This window comes from Podarcis filfolensis (assembly GCF_964270895.1).
Source record: "Podarcis filfolensis genome assembly, chromosome: 4".
NCBI lineage: Eukaryota > Metazoa > Chordata > Lepidosauria > Squamata > Lacertidae > Podarcis > Podarcis filfolensis.
Window position 1 is genome coordinate 95,949,162 of NC_139607.1, and position 14,073 is coordinate 95,963,234.

Consider the following 14,073-nt stretch of genomic DNA (forward strand, 5'->3'; position numbering starts at 1 on the left):
AATAAAAACACAAATTCTACTCATGTAAAAACACGCTGATTCCCGGACCGTCTGTGGGCCGGATTTAGAAGGGCTGGATCCGGTCCCCAGGCCTTAGTTTGCCTACCCATGCCTTTGAGCCTCTACCTTGCAGCTCACCTCTCTTACCACCTCCTGCCTTGAGTCTCTTAAAGCTCCAATAACTTAGGCTCAAAATATCTGAAAGTCCATCTCCGCTCCCACCAACCTTCTTGGACGCTAAGCTCTCCTGATAGTTCCACCACTCTCAAAAGTGCAGGGAATGGCAGCCTGGGATGGAGATTTCTCTGCGGCAGCCCCTGAACTATGGGGCTCTCGCCCTACAGAGCTGCTTCTAGCATCCGCATAGTACATCCTATGCTGAAGCTGCATCTCTTTGCCCTGGCCGTTGGCAGTTAAGGCTTTGTGGGACCCACCTTTTGGGCTTATACCCAATTTATACCATTCTGTTTTAGAATGGTAATGATCTAATTAAAAAAAATGAATAATTGTATGTTCTATTGTTTTAACCTGCCTTGGGACCTTAAGGTGAAGAGCAGGTACAATTTTATTTTATTTTATTTTATTTTATTTTATTTTATTTTATTTTATTTTATTTTATTTTATTTTATTTTATTTTATTTTATTTTATTTATACCCCTCCCATCTGACTGGACTAGCCCCAGCCACTCTGGGTGGCTTCCAACATATATATATAAAAACATTAAAAACTTCCCTAGACAGGCCTGCCTTCAGACGTCTTTTAAAGGTTGTACAGTGGTACCTCGGGTTAAGAACTTAATTCGTTCTGGAGGTCCATTCTTAACCTGAAACTGTTCTTAACCTGAGGTACCACTTTAGCTAATGGGGCCTCCTGCTGCCGCCGCGATTTCTGTTCTCATCCTGAAGCAAAGTTCTTAACCCGAGGTACTATTTCTGGGTTAGCGGAGTCTGTAACCTGAAGCATCTGCAACTTGAAGTACCACTGTATAGTTATTGGCTCGGGGGTCGCATAACTCCATACCATCCAACATTTCTCTGATGAAAATAGGGCCGTCCTAAGGAAAAGTGGGACATTCTGGGATCAAGTGAGAAACTGGGATGGCTTCTGTAAATCCAGGACTGTCCCTGGAGCATCAGCATCCGGCTTAGAGCCAGGAAGCTACTCTGTCCCCTTCGCTAGAGACATTTGGGAGCCTACAAATCTTTGACCTGGCCAATGATGATGCTTCACTGTCCCTGGAAAGGTTGCACCGCGTGATAATCCTTAGTATGTAGTTCAACGCTTATTTATGCAACCGGAGCCTCCAGTTTTCTAGAGTCAGGAAAATTCTCTCCAGAGGATTAGAGACTCAAAGAGCTAGAGAAGGTCTGTTACCATGTTACCTGCTATACCTTATTCCTACTTCTGAGTGAATGTGTTCAGCCTGCCCAAGCCAATTACGTAAGCTGACAAACCCCGCAATATGCGCCTGGACTGGGAGTCTGTGGCAATCAGGCTTATGCTTTTCTGACAGTATCCCTAACACTATTTGAAAGCCTCATCAACTCGGTATAAATCGGATTTGACACTTGTTTATATTATCAGGGGAAGGGCTGAAGAGTGGTAATAACTTTTTTTTTTAGAAAGAGAAGAATAAAAAAAACCCCAGCTCTGTTCAAGATCTCAGGCAGGGAGAACTGTAGCTCAGGAAATTTCACCTAATAGGAGGGTACAAGCAGTGCCGGATTTACATATAAGCTAAACAAGCTATCGCTTAGGGCCCCACTCTCTTGGGGGCCCCTAAAAAAATTAGAGGGGAAAAACTGGATGTACATTTCCAAAGTACAGTGGTACCTCTAGATACGAACAGGATCCATTCCGGAGCCCAGTTCGCATCTAGAGGTAAACGTAACTAGGGACGGCACGTCTGCGCACGCGCGTCGCTTTTCGCCGCTTCTGCGCATGCGGGTGACGTCATTTTGAGCGTCTGCGCATGCGCAAGCGGCGAAACCCGGAAGTAAGGCGCTCCGTTACTTCCGGGTTGCTGAGGAGCACAACTTGAACGTGCTCAACTCGAAGCATATTTAACCTGAGGTATGACTGTATAAAATAAAAACAAATAAAATAAAACCTACATACAGCAAGAGTGTTTTGTGTTGTGTAGGCTCCTATGATGTAAGGAATGGGCCCCACCTGCTAGCCTGCTCCCTAAAATATCACTGGTTTGCTCCTTTCTATATATAGGGTGCCTCCATTCTGCATGGACTGGCTGCACTGCAACATGTGCAAATGGCTTGAGATACCTATTAGGTCCATAAATTACCATATAGCATTTATTCAACACAAAAAACAGTGACCGTTTGTTGTTGACAAAGGACAGCTGGACATATAAAGGGCCCCATTACCTTCAGTAGCTTAGGGCCTCATGAAAGCTAAATCTGGCCCTCGGTACAAGCCTGCAAGCCCAGGTCAGGGAAGAGCTCTGCTCAGTGTTCTGCTCAGTGGCAGAACATCTGCTTTGCGTGCAAATCATTGCCTCAACACGGGTGATCTTTGCTTCTTCCAGTAAACTGGTATTAGTTCGCTTGTCTTCCGATTTGAAAACTTCTCTGAATTTCTCCATGACTTCCACTTTTATAACCAGGAAACCCCTGGAGGTTGGAAGTTGATTGCCCAAACTGAGATCCCTACATAACACATATCCAAGTGAATGGTTGCTGTAACTTAGCAGCGTAATATCTGCTTTGTACCTGGTTGGCTCGGTGAGAACAGGATTCTGGACTAGATGGGCCATTGGCCTGATCCAGCGGGCTCTTCTTTTGTTCTTAAGCCTACAAACAGAGAGCCAGTGTGGTGTAGTGATTAAGAGCGATAGACTCATAATCTGGGGAACCGGGTTCGCGTCTCCGCTCCTCCACATGCAGCTGCTGGGTGACCTTGGGCCAGTCACACTTCTTTGAAGTCTCTCAGCCCCACTCACCTCACAGAGTGTTTGCTGTGGGGGAGGAAGGGAAAGGAGATTGTTAGCCGCTTTGAGACTCCTTCGGGTAGTGATAAAGCAGGATATCAAATCCAAACTCCTCCTACAAACAGGATCTGAGTGCAACGACTTTCTCCCCATGTTTGATTCCCACCAACTAATGTTCAAAGACATACACCCCAGACACTGGGAGTCAGGACACAGCCACTGAGACTGCTAGCCATGATGATGCACAAAACCAGAAATAAACTCAAATCCCCCCTGGTTTACTATCCCTAGTACTTCAAGACTCCCATAAAAGTGCCTGGCTTAAAACCATCTTATCAAAAACTTCACTCTTGTGGCCTGTCCCCACAACACCTACTCACTATGGGCCCCACTAAAGCAAACAGTCTAATTGGTCAACGTCTAAAAGATATCGAGCATCAGAACAACCTGGCCACTAGAAGGAAATTCTGCCCTTGGTATGTTCAGTTCCTAGCTTATTTATTCAACATCTTTATCAGCGACTTGGATGATGGACTCAAGGGCATCCTGATCAAATTTGCAGATGACACCAAACTGGGAGGGGTGGCTAACACCCCAGAGGACAGGATCACACTTCAAAACGACCTTGACAGATTAGAGAACTGGGCCAAAACAAACAAGATGAATTTTAACAGGGAGAAATGTAAAGTATTGCACTTGGGCAAAAAAAATGAGAGGCACAAATACAAGATGGGTGACACCTGGCTTGAGAGCAGTACATGTGAAAAGGATCTAGGAGTCTTGGTTGACCACAAACTTGACATGAGCCAACAGTGTGATGCGGCAGCTAAAAAAGCCAATGCAATTCTGGGCTGCATCAATAGGAGTATAGCATCTAGATCAAGGGAAGTAATAGTGCCACTGTATTCTGCTCTGGTCAGACCTCACCTGGAGTACTGTGTCCAGTTCTGGGCACCACAGTTCAAGAAGGACACTGACAAACTGGAACGTGTCCAGAGGAGGGCAACCAAAATGGTCAAAGGCCTGGAAACAATGCCTTATGAGGAAGGGCTAAGGGAGCTGGGCATGTTTAGCCTGGAGAAGAGGAGGTTAAGGGGTGATGTGATAGCCATGTCCAAATATATAAAAGGATGTCACATAGAGGAGGGAGAAAGGTTGTTTTCTGCTGCTCCAGAGAAGCGGACACGGAGCAATGGATCCAAACTACAAGAAAGAAGATTCCACCTAAACATTAGGAAGAACTTCCTGACAGTAAGAGCTGTTCGACAGTGGAATTTGCTGCCAAGGAGTGTGGTGGAGTCTCCTTCTTTGGAGGTCTTTAAGCAGAGGCTTGACAACCATATGTCAGGAGTGCTCTGATGGTGTTTCCTGCTTGGCAGGGGGTTGGACTCGATGGCCCTTGTGGTCTCTTCCAACTCTATGATTCTATGATTCTACCTCTCCATTTTGATTCTCTGGCCCCATATCTGTACAAACTTATTATCCCAGAAAAATAACAGTGGAGGGTTCCCTAATGCGTCAGCTCATCTTGAAAACAGAACCGGGTACTTCAGAGGTGGTGGGAGAAGTTGAAAACAATATGCAGGCTGCAGGGCCAAGGCATAAGGCAGATCGGCCGTTTCTGTGTTGAGTTCCACCAAACGCCGTGTTGTGCTCTAAGAAACACCAGCCAGAACACTCGTAATTTTTCTGCCTCTCTCCCCATTCACCCACAGAGATGTTTCCAATTACGAAGCTTTAATGCAAGAGGTTCAAACGTGAAAGACGATCAGAAACTATATTTATCCGTCACGGTCGGCTCTTTAGAGTGTGACTGGCTCTATGAGAAACAGCCCCGCCTAAGAGTTAACCGAATTCCTCTCTTTGATTCCACATTTTGAAATGTCTCACTTTCCGCCGTCTCACAAATCCTCCCTTACTCTACCGGAATTCACCGTCCTATTAAAGTTTTAACACACAAAAGTTATAACCAAGTGCTCTTTAAAGTGTTTCGCTGATGAAAACAGTTGCCAGTTTATAAGCTCCTTTCACAGAATGCTTGAGAGTGTTAAATGCCACCATTTGTAGTATGCTGTTCTGCACAAATGTTTTTTCTTTCTCCAGACCAGGACATGGTCTATCGTACATTTGTCCATGTGGCACACAAACACACAATTTAGGGAGGAATTCAACACAGAGCTAGAACATTTCTGCCTACCTGATTGAATGATCTGCCCTTTCTTCTACCCACACACATACCTGAGCTGATTTTTTTTGGGTCAGAACAGCCAGAAACCCATACCCTCCAACATTTCTCCAATGAAAATAGGGACGTCATATTCCATAATGATATTTTACCATTTATACCCCATACACCTCACTGGGTTGCCCCAGCCACTCCCAACATATATAAAACAATAATAAAACATTAAAAGAAAACCTTCCCTATACAGGATTGCCTTCAGATTGTGGGAATGTTCAGGGATGCAGGAGAGGATATATTGATTATAGCCTTTCCAACTTGTGTTAATAAGTTCACAATTTAGCAAAGTAACATTCCCCTTTTTAAACTTGCAGCGGATGCATTTGCTCAGGCTCGCCAAAGCCTGTATAATAACTGTTCTGGTATTTTCCCCTTATTCCCTCTTAAAAGATAAGACATGACACAGTCTTCTATAAAAGTATAAAAAGAGTTTACTCACTCACATTCTGTTCACAATCGGATCCCAGAAGGCAGACTTAGCTTAGAAAAGTAACATACACTTCAAAACTATCTCATAAGAAGACAGTCCCTTTGTCCTCTCTTGCCAAGAGAGCATCTTTGGCTAAGCAGATGTTGCTTCTTTGATGTATGTAGTCAAAAGGGAGAGAGATGGCTGCCCTGCCCTGTGCTTTTGTCATTACCTGCACAGGTGAGGCCATGCCCACCTCTAGTCACATGCAGAGGAAGTCTGTCCCAGCCCAGAAGGAAACAGGAAGTTTACCTGCTGGCTGGACAAACATTCCTCCCCATGTGTAAACATGTTCACTCTAGGAATGTTGTACTTGACTGCTCTTGTGTTTCACATCCCACACAGATGGCTCAGGGGTTGGTTAAGTCCACACCCTCCAACATTTCTCCAATGAAAATAAGGAAAAGTGGGACATTAGGGGATCAAATCAGAAACTGGGACAGCTTCTCTAAAGCAGGGAGGTCCCTGGAAAATAGGGACACTTGAAGGGTCTGGATAAACACAGAAGGGGAGAGGGATCTTGGGTTCAAGTTCTGCTTGTGGTTTTCCTATTGGGGCATCTGGTTGGCCACTGTGAGAACAGGATTCTGGATTAGATGGGCCACTGGCCTGAATCAGCAGGCTCCTCTTATGTTCTTACGTTAATTTCGGAAGGGGGGAGAGGGCAGGTCCATAGCTATGTGGAGGTTAGCCGGTCCCCCCCCCCAGGGGGGCGGCATTGAAGTTTCCAGTCTCTGTGTGTGTGTACACAAATGTGCATTGGGGTGTGTATGCCAAACTGAGTCTTTGGCCTGGGTGAAATAAAGTCTAGTCTCGGATGTTGACATCAACCCAGGCCTCTTCAGATGGATGCGAGCCCACGAGTGCCCCATTGGCGACCCTGACCCACTTCTCAGCACTCACGCCCCAAATGTGGAACCTCTCCTCCACCCCTGAGGTTTACTCCTCACCCCATACCAAAAGCTGATAAAAACGGATAAGTTTTGCGTGTTTAGACCTTTAAACCTCCCCCTTAAATAAATTCAGACAAGACTCAAATTTTGGTTTTTGGCAGAATTTAGGCCACAACTTTATTGATTACAGAAAGTGACTGGTTGCATAGGCTCTGGTTCGACTAGCTCCCAGCCATGCAGGTAGCGCTGACCCAGGGTTCCAGCATAGGTCAGCCAAGGGTGAACACCTGGATAAGCGGAAAGCTGGGAACAGGCTATCTCCGCCACCCAAATGCCCCCCTGGACTCCGGCACGGGCACAACCCCCTCACAGGGCTTGACCAAACCATCGAGTCCCTGGATTTCTTTAACGGAATACCCTTCACATAGGGATGGCGAGAGCATTCTCCCATCCCTATCCCCTGAACCTTACAAGTTGTGATGATTTGCTATGTGGCAGGCGAAACCCAAATGACAACAGCCAATCAGCCAAGTGGGGGAAATTCCTGCCGTGCCCCTGTTCCAATGACAGATGACACACAATGACATAGCAAGGTCAAGCGCAAAGCCCTAAAAGTAGGGAAAGGTGGGCGGGTGTTCCAAATGCACGCGCCGAAAGAGGAAGCTCTGGGTCACATGCATGGGCATAAATAGGTCCCTCGAACCGTCTGGACTGCGTCCCATTGGCCTGATTGTACCCAGCTTCAAGGGACCTACCAACTGGGTGTTGTGGCTATCCAAACGTACCCACAACACAGGGTTAGGTTGCCAGGTCTCACCGCAACACATGCCCTCTTTAAGGGAGGACCCAATTTGTCTAGCTTTCGAGACAGCTTTCTGATAAACTTCTACCTGACTGAACCTAATTTTTAATCAGCCCCTCCTGTCATTTTATTTTATTGGCTTAAATAGTCGCATTATCATGTTCTTATGCTGTAAACGGCTCTGTAAAATTAGTATTGAAAAGCGGTATTAAAAATACTGCTTCTTCTTGTTGTTGTTATCCTGGCTCTGCTCCTGACAGGGACTCAAGGAGGCTTACAGATAAATTAGAAACAGCTAAACAGTTAAAACAGTTTAAAAAAAAAAGCACGGAAGGATAGGCCCAGGCTACATCCCGTCAGCAGCTTTGTGGGCATCAAAGTCCCCTTCCCATCCTTACATGCGCTTCCAGAACATTCTGGAGAGTTTCCTTTCCCCTTGCTTTTCAGTCAGATCTGGCAGTCTCGGCCGCCCCATTTGCCAAACCAAACTTTCAAAGTTCAGAGCCGGAGAAGGCTTTGAAGGGGTGGGTGGTGACTAATGGCTAAGCCCATTGCTGAGGTAAAAGCCTCACATGGAGCGGGTTCAAACTCCTCAGAGGCGGCTCCGGATAAGGGTTCCACTGATCAAAGCATCTGGTTCCAAGCCTGCCTCTAATCCAGGTCTTTAAGAGAGCCGGCGAAGTAGCCATTTGCCAGTGGCAGGGAATAAATCACACCCATAAAACGTGTCCATTAGCGACCAGAGGGTATTCACCTCAGGGTCTCAAGATGGCACACTGAGAAACTGAGGCGAGGCGCAGGTGTCATTTTAGCGCAGCTAGAGGTGGACCTTCCTTTCGAGCCGTGGCCATCACCGAACTGCTGAGAGGGTCATTCTCCAGCTGTGAGCCGTAAAAGACTTTTTATGAGCAAAAGGAGAACGGTTTACGGCCACGCCAGCTAGATGATAGAAGCTGCACGGGAAGTAGCTCTTTGTGTTTCAGCCTGACCTGGCTGGGTGGCTGGGATACAATCCTTTCCAAAATGTCCGCTTCTCTTCCGTTTACCCCTCAGATTTCCAACTGCAACATGGAGACAAAACACCGTCTTCTCGGCAGCAACATGGTCAACTGTGGGCCTTTTGTGCTCCACGAAGCGAGTTTTTACCTGTCTCTCTAGCAACCCTTCCCATTTTTTTATTATTGTCTAGGCATTCCGCCTCCACTTTCACTCAAAAGCAGTGCAGCTTTTAAGAGTAATGTATGAGTGAATGAGGGACGCGGGTGGCGCTGTGGGCTAAACCACAGAGCCTAGGACTTGCTGATCAGAAGGTCGGCGGTTCAAATCCCCACAACAGGGTGAGCTCCCATTGCTCGGTCCCAGCTCCTGCCAACCTAGCAGTTTGAAAGCACGTCAAAGTGCAAGTAGATAAGTAGGTACCGCTCCAGTGGGAAGGTAAACGGTGTTTCTGTGCGCTGCTCTGGTTCGCCAGAAGCGGCTTAGTCATGCTGGCCACATGACCCGGAAGCTGTACGCCGGCTCCCTCGGCCAATAAAGCGAGATGAGTGCCGCAACCCCAGAGTCAGTCATGACTGGACCTAATAGTCAGGGGTCCCTTTACCTGTACCTTATGAGTGAATGACTGAATCTCCCGACAGCTGTGTGGGTTAGCAGTGAAAAGTCTGGTGCCAGGAAATCCAGGGTTCAAACAACAACAACAACAACAATTTATTACTTATACCCTGCCCATCTGACTGGGTTTCCCCAGCCACTCTGGGCAGCTTCCAACACATTCAAACATCAGTCATTAAAAACTTCCCTAAACAGGGCTGCCTTCAGATATCTTCTAAAAGTCAGATAGCTGCTTATTTCCTTGACATCCGGTGGGAGGGTGTTCCACAGGGCAGGTGCCACTACTGAGAAGGCCCTCTGCCTGGTTCCCTGTAACCTCATTTCTCACAGGGAGGGAACCACCAGAAGGCCTTCAGAACTGGGCCTCTGAGCTGGACCACTGAGCCTCTTGGGCTTGCCGATCGGAAAGCCAGCAATTCAAATTAGTGTGACAGAGTGAGCTCCCGTTGCTCTGTCCCAGCTCCTGCCAACCTAGCAGCTCGAAAGCACACCAGTGCAAGTAGATAAATAGGTACCTCTGTGGTGGGAAGGTAAACGGTGTTTCCGTGCGCTCTGGCACTTGTTACAGTGTCCCATGTGTCAGAAGAGGTTTAGTCCTGCTGGCCACATGACCCAGAAAGCTGTCTGTGGACAAATAATAATAATAATAATAATAATAATAATAATAATAATAATAATAATAATAATTTATTTGTATCCTCGCCCTTCCCAGTTCAAAAACCAGGCTCAGGGTGGCTAACAACAAATTTAAAACACTTTAAAACACTTAATTATAAAAGCAGCATAAAATACAGTATAAAAACATGAATAACAATAAAATTCAAAAATCAATTAGATAGTCCACAGGGCTAGCTGGCTGAATTGGTCCTACTTGGGCCAGCGAGGAGGCCAGGGGAGAATTAGCTGTGGGGTCTCAGAGCGGGTGATCTTCATACAAGGGGAGGGAGAGGAAAGAGAAGGGAAATAAAAGATCAGGCTGAATTCAAATTAAAGGCCAGGCGGAATAGCTCTGTCTTACAGGCCTGACGGAAGGAGGTTAAATCCTGAAGGGCCCTAGTCTCATGGGACAGAGCATTCCACCAGGTTGGAGCCATCACTGAAAAGGCCCTGGCCCTGGTGGAGGATAGTCTGACTTCCTTAGGGCCCGGGACCTCTAAACTATGGTTATTCATATACCTTAAGGTCCTCTGCGGGGCAGACCAGGAGAAGCGGTCCCGTAGATTCGAGAGCCAGCTCCCTCGGCCTGAAAAGCGAGATGAGCGCTGCACCCCATAGTCGAATGGGACTTAACTGTCCAGGGGTTCTTCCCCTTTACCTTAGTGTCACAACATCATTGGGAAAGTCATGGGGATCACCTCTGTTGATAGGATTAAATAGCGGGCATGAGACTCGAGGACGTTGACAGCAAATCAATCAAAGATCTGTGTCCAGTGGGGACGTGAAATCTCTGGCAACGGGGAGCTGCTTCTGAGAACAAACACAGAATGAGACTGTTCACTTCAGTCCAGCCTTACGGCTGCACAAACTACTTAGGATGTTTTCAGATAGGGATTAGGGGAACGGGGAAGAGTGCTGCAAGCTGGGAACTGGTTTCCGTCAACCGCGAGATGCTGTGCGCTTGGTTATGAAATTCATTAAAGCCGGATCGAATGGGGACGCCTGTCAGGGTTCTAGGAGCGCCAAGTCTCCTTCTCTGGGACTTTTGAGGATTGCCAAAATTGCTAATGGTGACGGCCGGGTGTGTTTCTTTCTTCGCCTTCCCAGAGCCTTGTTCAAGACTCCCTCGGTTCTAGCCCTGAACCAGACGCAGCACTGCAAGCAGCTGGAAGGGCTGGTGGTTTCGCAAGTCCAGCTGTGTCGGAGCAACCTGGAGCTGATGCAAACCATCATCCAGGCCGCGCGGGAGGTGATCAAGACGTGCCGCAAGACGTTCTCCGACATGCGGTGGAATTGCTCCTCCATCGAGCTGGCGCCCAACTACCTCCTGGATTTGGAGAGAGGTAAGGTGGCGCTGTGAGTTAAACCACAGAGCCTAGGACTTGCCGATCAGAAGGTTGGCGGTTCGAATCCCCGTGACGGGGTGAGCTCCCGTTGCTCGGTCCCTGCTTCTGCCAACCTAGCAGTTTGAAAGCACACCAGTGCAAGTAGATAAATAGGTACCGCTCTGGCGGGAAGGTAAACGGCATTTCCATGCGCTGCTCTGGTTTGCTAGAAGCGGCTTAGTCCTGCTGGCCACATGAGCTGGAAGCTGCACGCCGGCTCCCTCAGCCAGTAAAGTGAGATGAGCGCCGCAACCCCAGAGTTGGCCATGACTAGACCTAATGGTCAGGGGTCCCTTTACCTTTACCTTTAAAAGGGTGCTATTTGCATAACACACATTTAGTGCCTCGATTATGCAGACTGGCTGTAGCTCAAAGGCAGAGAACCTGCATGCAAAACATCCCTTCTTCAATCCCTGGAGCTTACAGGTGGGGCTGGGAACGATCAGTGCAGCAGTATTGAGTCAATGGTCCGGCTCATTATAAGGCAGCACCCTATGTTCTGAGATTCTTACCTCTCTCCCCCTGACCTCGCCACTGTGATCCACATGACGGTCACCTCCAGACTTGATTATTGTAACTCACTCTATGTGGGGCTGCCCTTGAGGCTGACCCAGAAACTCCAGCAGGTGCAGAATGCCGTGGTGAGACTCCTTACGGGGTCCTCGCTACGGGATCACATTCACCCGGTGCTATACCAGCTGCACTGGCTCCCAGTAGAGTACAGGATCAGGTTCAAGCTGCTGGTTTTAACCTTTAAAGCCCTATATGGCCTAGGACCCTCGTACCTACGGGACCGCCTCTCCTGGTATGTCCCACGGAGGACCTTACGGTCTTCAAACAAAAACATCTTGGACATCCCAGGCCACAGGGAGGTTAGGCTGGCCTCAACCAGAGCCAGGGCTTTTTCGGCCATGGCCCCGATCTGGTGGAACGCTCTGTCCCAAGAGACTAGGGCCCTGTGGGACTTGACATCTTTCTGCGGGGCCTGCAAGGCAGAGCTGTTCTACCAGGCCTTTGGCCAAGGCACAGTCTGACCCCTTCCTTTGGTAATCCTCATAAAACTCTAGCCCATTGGTTGCCATTAATTTGATTCTGAATTGATTTTGGAATGAATTGATTTTCGAAGGTATTTCAATTAATTGATTGTGATTTTATGTAAACTGTGTCACTTTTACTGTTGTTAGCCGCTCTGAGCCCGGTTTCGGCTGGGGAGGGTGGGATATAAATAAATTATTATTATTATTATTATTATTATTATTATTATTATTATTATTATTAATTATTATTATTCACATATCTGATATGTAGGGCCATCCCAAGGCATTTTACTGAACACAGACTGGATGCATCTCTATGGGTACCAAACCTGCTTTGTATGCAGAAGGTCCCCGATTTAATCCTCGGCATCTACAGGTAGGGTTTGGAATGTCCCCTGCCTCAAACTTTGGAGAGCAATGGCCTGATTCATTATAAAGCAGTTCTCTGTGTTCTTAAATGGCAAGTTGATGCCTCCCCCCCCATGTATGGAAATGGAGTGGACTGGCAGTTTAATCTTACTTCCACACTGGCAACAGAATACAGTCCCCAAGGACACCTGAGGACAGCTGGCTGGTTTAGTGGGTACGTAACAGGCCTACGGCAAGGGACGCAGGAGGCGCTGTGGGTTAAACCACAGAGCCTAGGACTTGCCGATCAGAAGGTCGGTGGTTTCAATCCCCACAACGGGGTGAGCTCCCGTTGCTCAGTCCCTGCTCCTGCCAACCTAGAAGTTTGAAAGCACGTCAAAGTGCAAGTAGATAAATAGGTACCACTCTGGTGGGAAGGTAAATGGCGTTTCCGTCGCCAGGGGGCACAGGTGGGGGAACAGTTTGGAGGGGCCTGCCCTCCTGTGTCTGCCACCTGAGGCAATGACCTCACTCTGCCTAATGATAGGGCTGGTTCTCTCATTCTTAGTTAGATGAATAGCTCCGCTGGTCAGAGCTTAGTGCTGATAAGGCCAAGGTTGCAGGTTGGATTTCCATATGGGACAGCTGCATATTCCTGCATTGCAAGGGGTTGAGCTAGATGATCCTCAAGGTCCCTTCAACTATACCTTGATTGCATATAGTTTGCTATCGAGCTGCAGTGAGTTCCCAAAACGGCCTTGAGACTTGCGGGTATAGGGCAGTATAATAATAATAATAATAATAATAATAATACAGAAAATAAGAATATGTGAATATTCTGGCTCTATTTTCAGTGAATATTCAGTGCCTACATTTGGCATCCGGTGATATCTGTGATTTCTGTACAGTGGTACCTCGGGATGCGAACAGGATCCGTTCCGGAGCTCCGTTTGCATCCTGCATGAACGGGTCACGTTTTGCCTCTTCCGCACATGCGTGTGACGTCATTTTGAGCGTCTGTGCATGCGCGAGTGGCGAAACCTGGAAGTAACGCGCTCCGTTACTTCCGGGTTGCCGCAGAGCGCAACCTGAAAGCGCTCAACCTGAAGCACATTCAACGTATGACTGTATTGGGTATTTTATTTAATATTGGACATTTTACAGATTTGGGTGGTTCCTGGCAGGTGTTTTTGGCACCTGACAGTACTTGCTAGATGAGAAGCGATGACCTTTAGAGGTTGACAGCTTGATTATCACGAGAGCTTCTGAGATTTCCTATTCATTGAGCCATGTTTCCCTCCCCCGTTTGTTTTCTACCCGACTGAAAATCCAGTGGAAATGTATTCCTATCAACCTTTCTGTCTCCGCAGGCACGAGGGAGTCGGCCTTTGTGTACGCCCTCTCCGCCGCAGCCATCAGCCACACCATCGCCAGAGCCTGCACCACCGGGGACCTCCCTGGCTGCTCCTGTGGTCCCATCCCAGGTGAGACACCTGGACCTGGGTATCGCTGGGGAGGATGTGCTGACAACCTCAACTATGGTCTTGTCATGGGGTCCAAATTTTCAGATGCTCCCATGAAGATGAAAAAATCAGGATCACAAGCCAATAAGCTGATGCATCTGCACAACAGTGAAGTAGGGAGACAGGTAACCAATTCCGAAAAGAGATGTTCTCATTAT

At 47.6% G+C, this 14,073-nt stretch overlaps 1 protein-coding gene across 1 annotated transcript in view; it reads left to right on the plus strand.

Annotated features, from left to right (window-relative positions):
* Nucleotides 1–14,073, plus strand: part of WNT11 (Wnt family member 11) — a 62,121-nt gene that overhangs the window by 28,643 nt on the left and 19,405 nt on the right. The window contains exons 4-5 of the mRNA XM_083610057.1: nt 10,730–10,965; nt 13,763–14,040. Of these exons, the coding sequence (XP_083466183.1) occupies nt 10,730–10,965; nt 13,763–14,040 (514 nt within the window). The remainder of the gene's footprint in view (nt 1–10,729; nt 10,966–13,762; nt 14,041–14,073) is intronic.